Source organism: Epargyreus clarus, unplaced genomic scaffold (genome assembly GCF_041222505.1).
Source record: "Epargyreus clarus isolate Ecla_fem2 unplaced genomic scaffold, WU_Ecla_fem_2.2 ptg000011l, whole genome shotgun sequence".
Taxonomy (NCBI): domain Eukaryota; kingdom Metazoa; phylum Arthropoda; class Insecta; order Lepidoptera; family Hesperiidae; genus Epargyreus; species Epargyreus clarus.
Window position 1 is genome coordinate 2,396,179 of NW_027332219.1, and position 16,735 is coordinate 2,412,913.

General features: G+C 35.7%; 2 protein-coding genes across 2 annotated transcripts in view; one reads left to right on the forward strand and one right to left on the reverse strand.

The window, feature by feature from the left end:
• Positions 1 to 3,173: 3,173 nt before the first annotated feature.
• Positions 3,174 to 5,050, forward strand: LOC140745822 (uncharacterized). The gene is made up of 3 exons (XM_073077741.1): positions 3,174 to 3,357; positions 3,487 to 3,687; positions 4,273 to 5,050. Exons 1-3 carry the CDS (start codon positions 3,223 to 3,225, stop codon positions 4,303 to 4,305), a joined length of 369 nt encoding a protein of 122 aa, XP_072933842.1. The 5' UTR covers positions 3,174 to 3,222; the 3' UTR covers positions 4,306 to 5,050.
• A 9,317-nt stretch (positions 5,051 to 14,367) lies between these two features.
• The window catches only part of LOC140745823 (uncharacterized), a 126,951-nt gene continuing 124,583 nt past the window's right edge, over positions 14,368 to 16,735 (reverse strand). The window contains exons 17-19 of the mRNA XM_073077742.1: positions 16,549 to 16,648; positions 16,024 to 16,111; positions 14,368 to 15,609 (exon numbers count right to left, since the gene is read on the reverse strand). Coding sequence (XP_072933843.1) covers positions 15,427 to 15,609; positions 16,024 to 16,111; positions 16,549 to 16,648 — 371 coding nt within the window. The 3' untranslated portion in view covers positions 14,368 to 15,426. The remainder of the gene's footprint in view (positions 15,610 to 16,023; positions 16,112 to 16,548; positions 16,649 to 16,735) is intronic.

Below are 16,735 nucleotides of genomic sequence, written 5' to 3' on the forward strand. Positions count from 1 at the left end.
TTTATAAACCATAACATAACATCTCTAACAATAATCTTCTCTCAAGTTCTCAAAAGTTTGAAGCTTGCGTGTTGGTGATGGAACCTCTCAGATGTGATATGCTGTTGACGATGATGGAAGTGTTGAAGTAGAAGAAGAAACTGAGGAATATTATGAACACACAATCTGGTTTATAGTCAAGGAATTATTTCAAATAATAATGAATGAAAGTAAATATTGGTGGGTATAACACATTTTAGTCTCCTTACGCCCTAAAGGGTTCTGTCCTATCTAGGACTGCCACCATATATCCTATCCATAGTCCTATTATCTAATAAGAGTGATAATGGATGGCAGATTTCTTGAAACTGGGTGGCAAATATACTTGAAACTTTAGAAATTAAGAATATATTGCAGTATTTAAGTATAAAGACATTTATGTCAATAATAATATGTATCCTTGAGGGATTTCATATTACATGTCATAAATGAACAGGAAACAAATATTTTCCTACTGTTGTAAGTGTAAACAAATGATTCACAGTTGAATCTTAATACCTTGTACAGGAAAATTGTGATAATAAGTAGTGTGAAGTGAATTGGAATCACTTAGCACAATTAACATTTTCATGACCTATTTTAATGTTTTTTTTTTTTGTAGAAGTATCAAATAAGCATACATTTCACCTGATGGTATAGTCCACGCAAAACTGCTAGTCCGCTCTGAACATTGAAATTAATTGCGTAACCATAGCAAATTGATTAACTACACCTGCTCGCAAAATCTTCAGAGCAGACTAGCATTTTGGCGCGGAGTATAAGTGACTACTGCCGCCCATAAACTTCTTTAATCAACCCAAGATGAGATCATTCACAGACATGTTGCTATTGTATAAGTTAAATTATCTCAAATAAGTATATTTTGTCTTATAAAATTTTGAAGCACCAAAGATGTATGCAGGCCATCTGATGGTAAGTGGCTACTGTCGCTCATGGAGATTTGTAAACCAAGCCCAGATATTTTTTTATTTAAGATTGGCCATAACCACCTATTTGCTACCCCTGAGGAGAGAGTTGGAATACCAGACAAGTATCGCTTACCACACTTCAAATCGGAATACAGGTCTTAAACACTGCTAACCTGCCTCTAGTGTAAACGATTGGTTAATTACCGCACATTTTTAAAGGATACGTATAAATCTCTTCTCCCACGGTTCCACCATGTACAGCTCCGTCGCCACGAGGTACCTCAAGTACCAGTAACTGAAGAACTCGCGTATATTTTTGTACACGTCCATTTTCTTCGGATGTAAGAAAACTTGTGGCGAATTTGAAAACGCGCGTAACAATGGTTCTGAATATGTAATTGTTTAAGAGGAAAATAACAATAAAACACTATTTGCGTCACTGAAACAAGGTTTAAGTTATTACTTCAATGTAATATCAAATAATCAAACATGAAAACTAATGAAAATATAGCAATTTGAAATTACATGACATTGACAATGACAGTGACATTTGACAATGACAGGATAAAATCAAAAGTAAACGTTGGGAAGAAGTTTTCACACACAAGCAAAGGTATACTTCATATTCAGATTAGTATTGCAAAATTCAATAAAGCTTAATATTTATTCTTATATATTTATTCATTCTATATAATCCAGATTATATTACTAATAAATATATTCATTGATTTGTCTACTATTATGTCATTATTTTGACCTTTTTTACTATGTACATCAAAGTGTTAGCAGTTGGTTAAATATAATTCATTTTTATAATGCTCGTTTTTATTATGTATACGGTTATTTCAGAGTAAATATTTTATTAATGACTACTCGGATTTCTTCTCTATGGGCGGAGTGGCTAAGGCCATGAAGTTATAGGTAAATATGGAGGCCAGACTTAGAACAAAATCTTGAGGCAAATACCTACGTATCTCCATCCCGCTTTCTGTGGGCCGACCTCTCTTTCTAGTGTGGACTATAGTATTCCTATCTTCTTCTTTAAATCTCCTAGAAAATTCTTAGAATTAGTCACCACACTAGCCTAACCAGAAGTTAAACACTGTCAAATAATTTACCTTTAAATAAATACTTGAACTATGATTAGTTCAATTGAAAATCCCAAAATCGTAGGTCACGTATGCATATCTGGGTTGGCAATTCAACGAATTATAATCCCATTTCTTAAGGATTCGGTAATGTGGCAACATTGGCCCTATGTGCCAAAATAAATAGTGCAATATGGCGGTTGTTTACTTTTCGGTTCATAGCTTGGTTTGAGATTTTTCGCGTTAAACATTGTTATAGTTAATAAAAATGGTGCAAAGTTGTGTTGTGAGTGGTTACGATAGTACGTGGTGTCCAAATGGTGATATAAAATTTCACGCGTAAGTGTTTAAACCCTGATTTCTGACATCGAATCATTGTAAACATATTTCTTTGTATTTTCACATAATTTCCTCCTAAATCGATTAACCAGTGTTTTCAAAATAATTGTAAAAGATAACTATGTCAAGATCAAATACATTTACATTGAATTTCATTGATTTTTTGGAAGTTAATTTATTTTGTTTACATGACGAAGTATTGCAGTAGTGTGACCATAATGAGGATATATCTGGGACTTTCCGTAGACCGTAGGACCTTAACAGTTTTAACTAATTATCTAGGTTACTTAGTTATTGCATACACTCTTCTCCATTCTTAAGGCAGACAATTTTTTTAGATAATATTGAATTTATTATATAATAAGGAGCTCGTGGCTAAGTAATACCAGCCACACGGGTCGATCCATCAGGTTAAGCTACGCTTGCCGATGTTCGTCCGTGGATGGGTGACCATGACCATCTTTACATACCGAGAATCCTCCGGGCCTCGGCAAGCACGTTAAGCCGTTGGTCTCGGGCTCCCGGCTGTAAATCGTGGATCTTTGCCAGTCATTATGGGTCGTTAGAAGCCCAAAAGTCTAACAACCAGTCTTATCAAGGGGCATCGTATTATCCAGTTACTGGATTGTGGAGATCAGATAGGCATTCGCTCCATGCAATTCAGCTGCATCCGGTTAGACTGGATTGATATATTATTATAACTATTTATATTACTTTTTATTAAATTTTTATTTATAACTATTCTGATATGTTAATAAGTTAACATTAAAACCATAAATATTTTATTTTTTAGATTTGCTCAAAATGATACTCGAAGAAAATTGTGGCTATCCATTGTACCATTGAAAATGAAGTTCTATAAAAGCGCAAGGATTTGCAATTTGCATTTTCAAGAAACAGATTATGATTTAAAAACAAGACGATTAAAATCAACAGCAGTTCCTACTATATTATTAAATCAACAAATAATATCACCAGTCAAGGTAAAAATGTCACTTAATTTAATTACCTATATTACATATACATAAGTATTTATAAATAATGGTAGTTCAAATATAATTATGACAAAAGGCAACATTTTGTAAAATACATAATCATATTATAATTTTCAGACATCAAGTACATTACATGAAGAGTCTATGGTGCCAACAGCTGCTTTGGCTGTACCAAGCACTAGTTCTACTATTTATAAAAGTAATTCTCCACATAAGGAAATGGGAGTTAAAAGTGCTGGCTGCAATGTTGAAGACCATTTCAGTAAAATACAGTGTTGGGAAGTTCTTGGAAATATAAGCAATCTTAACAAGTTAACTGTAAGTTCTCTTTCCTTTACTTAATATTAAATACATACCATTTATATGTATTACATAATATATTATTGTGAATCGTTTTAAATACTACATATACCTAAACTCGTTAATGCCGACTGCGATGTGGTAACCGTCACTATAACAATAAGCATGAAGCTCCTTTTTTGACGGTTAATTCTGCCTACTCATGAAGTCGTTTCTTCATGTTTACTGTATCATTTGTTTTTGCTAATGGATAGGCCCCTATGTGTTTGGCGCGTCAGTCCTCCTTACTCATGAAGGGTTGCTCTTTTAAATAAATATACGAGTATTACAAAGTTGAAGAGCAAATATTTTTTATTTTATTTGAAAATTTATAATAATTTTCTAATCCGACATTATTTGTCGGAGAAGTTTTTTTGCCAACTGAATTCTTTAAGGAGATAGAACATGCTGTGACTTTTAGGAGTGGAGCAATACCGCATTGCACCGCTACTATAGCCCTATAACCGCGCGGCACAACTATTATTTATTAAATATTTAAATAAAACAATCAACTGGATTATAAACATATAGTGCTGATTTCACAAAGTTTTCTTGTTTTCTTAGGTCAGCAGCAGTGAAACCACGTTCCTGCGATGATTTGTAGGGGCGTACAAGCGAAAATAAAATCTAATAAAGAAAAAATACTTCAGAGAAAAACTAAAATTCTGAAGCAGAAAGTGACGCGTCAAACTCAAAAAATTCAGGATATGTCTTCCTTAATAGCAACTATTAAAAAGTATACGCGTCAGTCAGAAATTGAAAATATTATCCAAGGGCGATTTGCTGATATCTGTAAGGAGTTCAAAAAGCCACAGAGAAATCCATATGGTATTCGTTATAGTGAAGAAGTGAAAGCCTTCGCTTACGAATTTTTAAGAAAACATACATCTTTGCCTCATGTAGAAACGATACGAAGATCTTTGTCTCGATTCAACTGTAATGTTGGTTTCTTATCTGAAGTACTCGAATATTTAAAAGAACAAGTAAAATTGCCTGAAAAAATACATCAATCAACGAGCTAAATTGATGGGCCAACTTGGAGAAAATAACATAGAAAACAAATTAATCAATGTCGTATCACAATATTTTACTCCTCTGTTGCAGGAAATGTTTAACCATCCGATCACGGACTCCATTCAATGTAATGATTTGCATGAAACTAAGATAGTTAAACAATTAGCTCATTCGTTTTTTTTAATGCGTATACGTGCTCACTTAAAGAGCCACAAAGAAAATATTTTCCGAGATTTACTTGGTAAGAGACAGAAACTACACAGAACAATCATATTTAGTCATTTATAATAAATAAAAAAATATATAATATATGATTTTAATTTGGAAAGTGTTTTTTTTTTTTTTATATATTGCCGTTCCTATTATATTCCCGTATAATATATATACGTAATATTAAAAATAGCACACGAGTTAAAAAACACCTTAACACCCTCCTTACCACTCCTGCTCCTTAACACTGACTAACCCAGAAATTTGTAAAAAAAATAGCTGTTTATTATGTTACATTATTCAACAAAATTAACGAAACATCTGATTTCTTTTTCGCAATTTCTGGGTTGGTCTCTTAGTACCAGTTGTTGTAAAATGATGTGTACAATGATGTCTATTTCTCGCGCCCGCACAGATCTCAGTCATTCATTTCGTATTGCCGCGGTAACTAAACCTATGTCCTGGTCATGATCTATTTCCGCGAAAAATTCTGTCCATGTCGACCCAGCACTTTCTGCGTGATTAGACTAATGACAAACAGCCAAATTTACAAACCCAGAAACATCTAAACTTTCACACTTTAACAAACAGCTTCTTTCATAATTTACTATACGCATGCATAATTATCATGATCTATATTATAATCTTTAGGGGCTCGGTCTTAGTAATAATGAGATGTAGATAATTATATAAATATTATTGTAAACCTATAAATGGACAGCAACAATTATAGCTATGTCCTGGAAAAAATAAATAAAGGTTACCCTACTTAGACAGAGAGGGTCTGCCCACAGAGAGCGAGATGGTGATACATAGGTTTTGCTTCAAGTAGGTATTCGAAGTGTGTTCTCCATATTTACCTATAACTTCATGGCTAAGGCATGGGATGGGCAGCACTAAGATTGCCCGCGCTTTTTGAGTTTGACATTTATCTTTTATGATATAATCCATTGATCTATAACTAAAGATCCGCCACAAGCGGGCAAAACTTGAAACATACAAAATACGGCAAGTGGTGTAAAACGACTCCAGCCAAGTCCAGTCGCTCTCGCGCGGCGTAGTAATACACACGAATGTCACTGAACACGTTAAACGTCATTATTTTGAATTTAAAGCCTCAAAATGCCTTCTTGTGCAATGCGTAAATGCAAAAATTATGTTCGAAAAAGAAACAAACTTCATGGAATCACCTATCACACGTAAATGAAGAGAAATTATTAAATTTTGTTTATTTTTCGTGTTCGATCCGCCATGATTACGTGAGTAACCAGAAAGAGACAAAGTATGTTTTTGTCAATGAAAGTGATAAAGACGCAAAATGCATGGTCATAGATCAACAGAACAGAAGTGACATTTTATTGAATCTGACGATGTTCATATGTCGTATGTTATAGTTTAAGATCCCACTGCTTAATTTTTATATTAGTGTGTTTTTAGTCAAAATATAACATTTTATGGTTTATTTTAATAAAATAAAATCGATATATGGGAAATTCTGTATCCTAATCTTTAAATTTCCTTCGATACCTGTGGTAAATAATAAAAAATATTACCATAAAATTTATATAGGATAGTATACGGTATTTTAAAATTTCTTTAATTGAATAAATATTTCAATCATTAAGGTGGTATTTCTTCCTTAACCTAAACATAATTTAATAAACAATCTTTGTATAGCCAGAAATTAATCCTCAAAAAAACCACGGTAAAATTAGAATCTTATATATAAAATTCTCATGTCACAATGTTAGTTACTGTACCTACTCCTGCGAAACGGCTTTACTGATTTTCACCAAAATTTATATGCATATTCAGTAAGTCTGAGAATTGGCTATTATCTATTTTTCATATCTCTTAAGTGATAAGGGTTGTTCACCCTTAACATTTTTTTTATTTATATGGCAACACAATGTTTGCTGGGTCAGCTAGTACATTTATAAAATTTACACAACTTTGCAATTATTGGTCGTGTGTAAAATAAAACTGATAATAATAAACATAGATTAGTAAAGATACTTCGCCGCCTTGAAATTGAAATAAACCAGAAACGGCTTAATAGTAAGTTCTTTTTTGAATTCTTGTCAAATAAAAACATTTTTAGAGAAAATTTACGAATAAATAACTAATACTGCGTAATTTACATAATAAATAAATAATTATTTCAAATATTTTAGAGACATTTTAGCACGGAGACGTGGCAAAACTTTTTTACGCAACTATTTCAATTCTCAAAACTGGGTACATTTTCTTGTTAGGAGTGAGTAATATTTACTAATCTATGATAATAAATATAAACAATTTTTAAATCGTATATTTGAAACCAGTCGATACATCTGTATAGATACATTCTTTCAAATTATATTTTTATATAATAATAATTTATTTAGTTAAACTGTACTATAACATTTCTACGTAAACGACATACTAAAACTATTATCGACAGTTTTGGACATTTTTTACCTTCTGTTCCATTATTTCTTTGTCTTTGACAAGCATGCGGATCAATGGGAAAGCCACCATACGTCCCGTTTTTACGGGACAGTCCCTTTTTTCGATGCTTCGTGCCGTTGTCTCCGAAATGAACCGTTGCCATTGTCAATTAAGTAACAGTAAATAGTATAATTGTGAAAAAAAACATGGGGTGCTCCATTTATCAGTTTTCATAAAGCGCCCCACATTTTTTGCACAATTATACTATTTACTGTTCCTTAAATGATACTTATATTGAAAATTATTTTCTACTTTTTAGTTAATTTGATCATAAAAGCGTGTTTTTTATTATTGGAGTTTACTCCTTAAGAAACGATTTGAGTTATAAGGCCCGGTACGGAAATTTTATGAGGAGTAAAATCAAGTGTAACACGAAAAGTTGAGGCGTAACGGAAACCAAAATATGAATCAAGAGTGCTTTTATTAATTTAAAATACAGTAAGTTCAAATCCCATATGAAAGTAATTATTACAATAAAAATAATTAGCAATATATAAAACATTAAAACGTCATTAACTAATTTGTTTACATTTTTGCATAAATTAAGTTATAGGTTTGATCATTTATAAACACTGTGAAAAATATGAACATTGGCGCCATAATATGATTAACAATCTTTTATGAACGTTTTTAAAGAAGAGTAACATATAAAATCAGTAAGCAATTGAATAAGATATAATATTAGCAAAATAAGTTTTTAACATAAAGAGGCTTTTGTAAGTTACTGATATATTAATTTAACTTATAAAAATGGATGCATTATTGATCAGCACCATCTATCAACGATAAACGGGCAAAATCAAAACAGTATTATTTAATATTTATTACAGAATTATTGCTAATGAATTATGTTCAAAATAAGTTATATAAAATTAGCAATACGTTTTAAATGAATTCTAGAATTATAAAACATTCAGAAACAATCCAAATTACATATAATAACATGTTTATTGAGTCTCATATAAATTTCATCCGTAAATTGCAACAAGGATATTTTATAGATGGCAAAGAAATTATAATTATTAAGTTTTAAGTTATAAAACGTTTAACATTGTTTTAAATATAAATAATTATATTATATTAAAATTTACTTTAATATAAACAATTATATTAAGTTACCATTATAATATTTGGAACCAAAATACATAGATTGATAAACTTGCAAACTTACAATTTATAAAACTTGCCACTAGATGGCGCTATTTTATATTATTTTGTAACATACTTTATGTAGTACGCATTATTGAAGTAATATAAATAATCCGAATAATTACAGATATATGTTTGTTTCTCTTATCATTTTAGCAGATGCGTTCATTTACCTATCCTTTTTTCTATTCGATATATATCATAATTATCATTCGTAAGGAGTAAACTCCAATCGTGCGTCGTAGCTGACACACACACACTTTTTTTTTTTAACTATATTTTTTCAAGTAAAAAGTATTTGACATAAAAAAAATCGATGTCCCGTTTTGACTGAAGTAATCATTGGTCACTATATTCCATGGTCAATATTTACGTTTGCGTACACTTGAAACGCAAGGTCAAACACTAGTTGTCTTTTTTATCACATTGTTCTAATAGCTCTGTCCCTTATAGAACATTTGTCTATGTAGTTAAAGGTAAGTAAATTAAAAAACGTGCATGTGTGCTATCAAAGCAGTTTCGCTCAAGTTTTCTCTTAAGTTAGTGGGCATATAACGTGTCTAGTATAAAATGTCATTGATATAATCACGTTTTTATCGTGAATTGAATCATTACAATAAATAGAACCGGCTTGTATTATTTCTGTTATCGACCACTGCAACATCTTATTTTTGTGCATAAATAAAGTTACGATCTACATTTTCAATATTTACCCTCGCCATCATAGATTAGTAAAGATACTTCGCCGCCTTGAAATTGAATGAAGCCACAAACGGCTTATTAGTAAGACGACTTTTTTTGAATTCTTGACAAATAAAACCATTTTTAGAGGAAATTTACGTATAAATAACTAATACTGCGTAATGTACGTAATAAATAAATGATTATTTCAAATATTTTAGGGACATTTTAGCACGGAGACGTGGCAAAACTTTTTTACGCAACTATTTCAATTCTCAAAACTGGGTACTTTTTCTTGTTAGGAGTGAGTAATCTTTACTAATCTATTCTCGCCATATTAGACATTAACTCGTTGAAACCTTCGATCACTAATAGGAACTAGATACACAATCAGCGACGACAGAATGACGCGACGAAAAGCGCGCCCAATTTGACATTTGGGTGCTTTTTTAGGTTAGTAGTGTTTGAACGATCGGAGAATAAACCTGCCTCAGTGCTCGTTTAAAAACTGCAAAAATCACACGTCTAGGACGTTAAAAAAGGATGGAATATCGTATTTTCGGTAAGTATTATTATTATAAGTATGTAATTGCTATCACTCAATTATAAATACTGCTATATCGTGCGTAATTAATTTATTTTTAAGTTTTCGAAATTATCAACAGAATGTATAAACCATGTAAATTGTAAAGTCTGTTACTAAGCGTACAATTATTACTATTGCATGCCCACTTGATTTGTTCGGGTAACATGGTGACTCTGTTCTATTTTGAATGGAGACGCTATTGTTTTATATATTTTTCTTTAATTATTTTTTAACAAAATTTTTAACAAAATATACACAACAGACTTCTATGTCACTACAGAGTAAAAAATAATTGAAATAAATGTTGATTTGGTACATATTTCTTTAGTCGGCGGCAATATATTTCGTTGGACACAACGGCGTAAACAGCTTGTTGATTTTTTAATTAAATTACTTGTATTTGGTTATATTTTAATTTTAAACTATAACTAATCCTTTTTGTGTTCTTCATTGTTCTTTTTGTATGATTTATTTTTATTTTATAATATAAATTTTGTGACTGCATATATATATTAGTTTCATTGATAAATTATTATTATCTTATTACTTACATTCAGGTAAAATATAATTATCTTCATTCAAATTAATTACTTCGACCTAATAAAAATATTAAGTGATAATTTGTAATAACCGTTTAAAGTACTGAGAGTTCGTCTCCACTCATCCCTTGTCCAAGTGACAAACCACGGTCGTAAAATTTAATGGCTTTTTTTTTGCTTTGTAAATGCGACTTTAACTTCATTCAAATAAGGTTAAATTTTTTATGGTAGCTTATGACAGCTAGCTTGTCGTAAAAATTTATTGCTTTTGGTAAGCAGTTTTTAAAAAAACACCTTGAAATAATGGTGATAAAGTTGATTTTGTATTAATTTTAGATTCTGTCACTTAGAATTTTTTAAACACGTTTGACGCCACTTTTTAAGTTCATTTTTGTATGAGATTGTGTATCTAGTTCTTATTAGTGATCGAAGGTTGAAACATACTTAAAGGTAACGACGTATTTAAACTAGTTTTAGGATAGGTTTCAAATAAAATAAACTTTATTATATAGATGCTTTATTTAGTTCAGTTAGGATAGTGTGACCTTAAAAACTAAAATAATTGGTATCAGCCGTAATTAAAGTAAAATAAACCAGACAATGTAGCAAGCCTTAAAATTAAATTACACTGGTATTACCAACACGTAATAAAAAATTACGATTTTGTACTTAACTTATATTATCGCAAGAGAATTTGCGAAGTTACAATTTAGCTGCATGCAATTTATTCTTATTATTAAGTTAAAAAATATTAAGATGCAGTGTTTTCATATTCACGTATTTTATTTTGAAACTAGCAACATTTGTTCATAAACTACTAAAAGGCTAAAAAAATAGACAAAATGATTAAAAAAATCTAATTAAAAATGTAAACACTGTACATAGACTGATTTTATTTTAAAACGAAAATTATTTACAAAAGAATATACCCATTTATGACAAACACTGCACTTAACACAAATGAAATACGAATATTCGATACGAAGCGGCAATGTAAAGTTGCCAGACATAATTATGTTTAATCTAAATAATATGTATGGTAACATAATTTTATTTAAGCGTGCACAAAATTAAAACGCAATTTAACACATCAAATGGTATAATCACCTTCAAAAATAAAGTGACATAGGATTGAAACTAATATTCAAAAATTTTCAAAATTTCACTTCAATTCTGAAGGTGGAGATGTACAATTTGTACAGAATGGTATCAAAATTTTAATTGACTCGTATATAATTGTATCTATGTATACATATATGTATATTTATGTATTTTATAATTTCGGCAAATTCAGTCTTATAGAAGGCACCAATATATTCCAATAATAGTAATTATAATGAAAAATAGCTGCCTTATGTACAATAGTATAGTCCGCGTAAAACTGCCAGTCCGCTCTGAATATAGATATGAATCGCGTCGCCATAGAAAATTGTATGTCTATACCTGCTCGCAACAACTTCAGAGCGGACTAGCAATTTGGCGCGGACTATATGCGATTACACTGATGTTACCTCACTACTGCCTACGGACCAACAGTTTGGTAAAGATTGACGATTACAGATTGCATATGTCTAGATCCACGCCCATCATCAATAAAATCAATCTGTCATTTTATGCTTACCAAAGATCGAAAAATGACAATGTCTATGATGAAGAGATCAAAAATCCATCTTTGGTAGGTAAAACATGGATAGATTAACTATTGACAGACTTTAGTTAGAATATCAAATGAGTTAACACAAAGCTTTCTTAGTCGCTGTCAATAGCGGTACTCTCTGTATATATGCGTGAGGGTGGTATGTCATCTAAAAAATATTTAGATTTTTGTGAAAATACATAATTTTTGAATTCCAAAATCAATCTAGACATATACATCTATATTGAGTCCTATCTGAGTTCCTTCAAGCGATTAAAGACTAAATTGGAACGTCTTTACGACATAACATTTATAAGTACCATGTGTTAAATTTGCAAAAAGCTTTATTTATTGTCAAATTTCATTAGTTCACACACTTACATCAATTCCATTTGGGCAATGTATATTATAGTTTCGCTTATACAAGCCGAGCGTTACGTACGATACCATGACCGTACTAGGACCGTGTTATGAACGAATCAGACCTTTTTTAGCTCAAATATAGTAAGGTCCTTTATACTTAAACAATATACCTTTAGTAAATACTTCAAAAATCACATATCTCCTTGTAAATTTATATTTCACATACAAATAAAATACTGTATTGATTTCTATCTACAATAAAATATGTATATAAATATGTGTATCGTAGACGAATTAATTAAATCGACTCCATGTTATACTTTCTGGTAACACATCAGTCAAAGGGGTCTTATGTTAGTAACGTACATGATTTTAAACTTAAACATTAGATATGAGACCGATTATTCTCAGAATCGATTTTTTGCCCCGATGTGCCGATTTTCAATCGATATCAAGTTGTGTGTAACGAGACATTGTTTTTTCGCAAATATACTTCCAAATCAATCTTATAGCCATCAATATTTTTATAGATCGATTCGCCAAACTTCGATTCGAATCAATTTCAAAATCGATATTTTTCGTGAAAAAATTATCATATCTAATTCGGAGTCTATCTAGTTACTTCGTCCACGGTATATATAAAAACAGTAATACATAAGTGTTTTATGGCAACCTCAATTTTTGCGACTCTGTTATAAACTTCAGAATAAACTAAATAATCTTAGTTATATAGAACTCACTCCAAAACTCCAAATGCAAGCACATAAGTACTATACAATACAACTAATCACTCATTATCATTTGCATCCAAGATCCCCTTTAGTCCCCCCATTCCCAGGGGTTAAGGGTTCAACCCCCAGAAATCTTAACAACCGACTGTGATTACAGTAGCTTTAGCTAGTGGGGGGGTTTTTGATATTCAACCCCAATTCTACCTTCAATCCCCCGAAATCTTAAGCAAACTTAAGCATCGTATCTTTAGCTAGGGTAGGGGTTTTAAAAATTAAAACCCCCATGCTACCCCACCCCCAAAATCTACTTATAACATCTGTACCACAGTTACCTCCCACAACCCCCCAAATCTTGACTACGGCATCCTATATTAGCATTTAATTTTGAACGTCCCACAGTACATTCGGGTATTTTATCAAATTTTGTTTTTCAAAACTTTTTCCAATACTTGTATCTTTTTTCATTTCATATTTTTTACCCCAGGCCGTATATTTTGTCGAAATGTCAAAGTATTTTTTGATTAACTGTCGAAAAATATCAAACACAAAATATAAAGATAGACTTTTGTTTCCTTGTCTGTCTTCTTGCTTGGCAGCACGTCCACCTATGGGTACTTTTCTACCGTGTATATTCGGTTAGTCTGTGAACAATAACAATATGTAAGTATATAGATAATTACCAATATACCCGTCTATCAATAAATCATTTTTTCATTCATTTTCAATTTTATACCCCTCTATCCCACTGTTTGTTTGTCTGTTTGGTTATCATGGCACCCATGGTTGCGTGTCTACATGGCTGCTTCTGTGTGCCTTGTTGCGTCTCATTGCGTGTTTGTCCGTGTGCGTGTCTATCTATATATGTTTGTCTGTTTATGTGTGTTTTTGTTTGTCTTGTTAAATAACCATCTGTTTTAGTGCACGTGTTTTAGTGCGTGTGTCTTGATATGCAGATAAGCAAAAAAACGCAGATATTTGTTGGCGTGTTTGTCTATTGCTTTGTTGAAATTAACCGGAGGGCGCCAGCAGGCAGTAGCGGCGGCGCGTCTGTCTCCCTCTGCCCGGCTATCTGCGTCCCTCTCCCTCACTCACCGGTCACGCGGCGTACCCGCGGTGCCCCTGCGCGCCGGTGTAGAGCACGTCGATCCAGACGCGCGCGGCCGCGCCGGAGGGCGCCAGCAGGCAGTAGCGGCGGCGCGTCTGTCTCCCTCTGCCCGGCTATCTGCGTCCCTCTCCCTCACTCACCGGTCACGCGGCGTACCCGCGGTGCCCCTGCGCGCCGGTGTAGAGCACGTCGATCCAGACGCGCGCGGCCGCGCCGGAGGGCGCCAGCAGGCAGTAGCGGCGGCGCGTCTGTCTCCCTCTGCCCGGCTATCTCCGTCCCTCTCCCTCACTCACCGGTCACGCGGCGTACCCGCGGTGCCCCTGCGCGCCGGTGTAGAGCACGTCGATCCAGACGCGCGCGGCCGCGCCGGAGGGCGCCAGCAGGCAGTAGCGGCGGCGCGTCTGTCTCCCTCTGCCCGGCTATCTCCGTCCCTCTCCCTCACTCACCGGTCACGCGGCGTACCCGCGGTGCCCCTGCGCGCCGGTGTAGAGCACGTCGATCCAGACGCGCGCGGCCGCGCCGGAGGGCGCCAGCAGGCAGTAGCGGCGGCGCGTCTGTCTCCCTCTGCCCGGCTATCTCCGTCCCTCTCCCTCACTCACCGGTCACGCGGCGTACCCGCGGTGCCCCTGCGCGCCGGTGTAGAGCACGTCGATCCAGACGCGCGCGGCCGCGCCGGAGGGCGCCAGCAGGCAGTAGCGGCGGCGCGTCTGTCTCCCTCTGCCCGGCTATCTCCGTCCCTCTCCCTCACTCACCGGTCACGCGGCGTACCCGCGGTGCCCCTGCGCGCCGGTGTAGAGCACGTCGATCCAGACGCGCGCGGCCGCGCCGGAGGGCGCCAGCAGGCAGTAGCGGCGGCGCGTCTGTCTCCCTCTGCCCGGCTATCTCCGTCCCTCTCCCTCACTCACCGGTCACGCGGCGTACCCGCGGTGCCCCTGCGCGCCGGTGTAGAGCACGTCGATCCAGACGCGCGCGGCCGCGCCGGAGGGCGCCAGCAGGCAGTAGCGGCGGCGCGTCTGTCTCCCTCTGCCCGGCTATCTCCGTCCCTCTCCCTCACTCACCGGTCACGCGGCGTACCCGCGGTGCCCCTGCGCGCCGGTGTAGAGCACGTCGATCCAGACGCGCGCGGCCGCGCCGGAGGGCGCCAGCAGGCAGTAGCGGCGGCGCGTCTGTCTCCCTCTGCCCGGCTATCTCCGTCCCTCTCCCTCACTCACCGGTCACGCGGCGTACCCGCGGTGCCCCTGCGCGCCGGTGTAGAGCACGTCGATCCAGACGCGCGCGGCCGCGCCGGAGGGCGCCAGCAGGCAGTAGCGGCGGCGGCGCGTCTGCACGATCAGCGTGGTCGCCGGGCTCGGCGAGCGGGACGTGTTGCCGTGGTCGAGGTACACTTCCTCTATCACCTGGGGAGTCATATACGATTAGTTTTTAACAAAATAAAAAAAACGTAAAGACAATCGGCAACAGACATCGTATGTTGTAGTCTGCGCCAATTTTCCAGTCCGCTTCGAAGTTGTTGCGTGCAGGTGGAGTCAAAGAGCGAATGCGATCGAACACAACTACAAGCATATACTCCGTAGCAACGTGCGAGCAGCGGGGGGTGCCCGGGGTTCCGCGCTGACTTCGTCCCGCTTATATCTACAATTTGCTGTTGCGATGCGACTCGTTTCTATATATTCAGAGCGGACTAGAAGCTTGGAACGGTCCCTACTTCCCGTAAGGGTCAATCAAGTAATGTAAAGTAAGTAAAGTATTATATTTTATTGTAGAATGCGAAGATTGTAAAGTGTAGTATTGTAAAGTAGAATTTTAGTAACCTGGAAGTAAGCACCGCCGCGCGGCTTCTTCTCGCTCTTGTCCCAGTAGTAGACGAACGTTTTCGTCTCTCTGTCGAAAACGAACCACCTGAAAAAAATACAATTTGTATTTTCTGAATATAAATATAAGAGAATAATGGAAAAACGGAAGTATAGAGAAAGCAAAACTGACGCAGAGAAAAAAATGCGGAAAAGATGTTGATACGAATATGAAAGTTATATTGTCTTAGTAGTAATGTAATAATAGTAGTGTAGTAATGTAACTCTTCATTTGATGGTCTCCTATTACTCAATAGAGGAGCCTTTTTTAATTTTAAGTTTTTTGGTGAAGAAGAAGAGGGTAGGTGTAAATTACACCAAAAGAGAAAAACAAAAGTGAAGTAGTTGCTGGAGGTTTAGGACAAAGTATGGAAAAGGAAGGAAATAAGATGAAGATTAGAGAAGTGAGAAAGAAGCAAAAGATGAGAAGAGACAAGAGAAAGCGAGATAGAACAACAAAGATGCTAACCAGAGAATAATACGTACCTCTTGGACCAGGTGTGGAATTTGGCGCCGAGCTTGTGCAAGTAGCCGCGGCACGACGTCGGCGTCACCGTCACGTAGGGGCACATGTCGAGCTGGTGGCCTGCGGACGAACGAACGAACGATTAATTGTGAACGAATGATTTCTTGAGTAAACAAATCGTTGAACGACTCAACAAAATTTTTATCG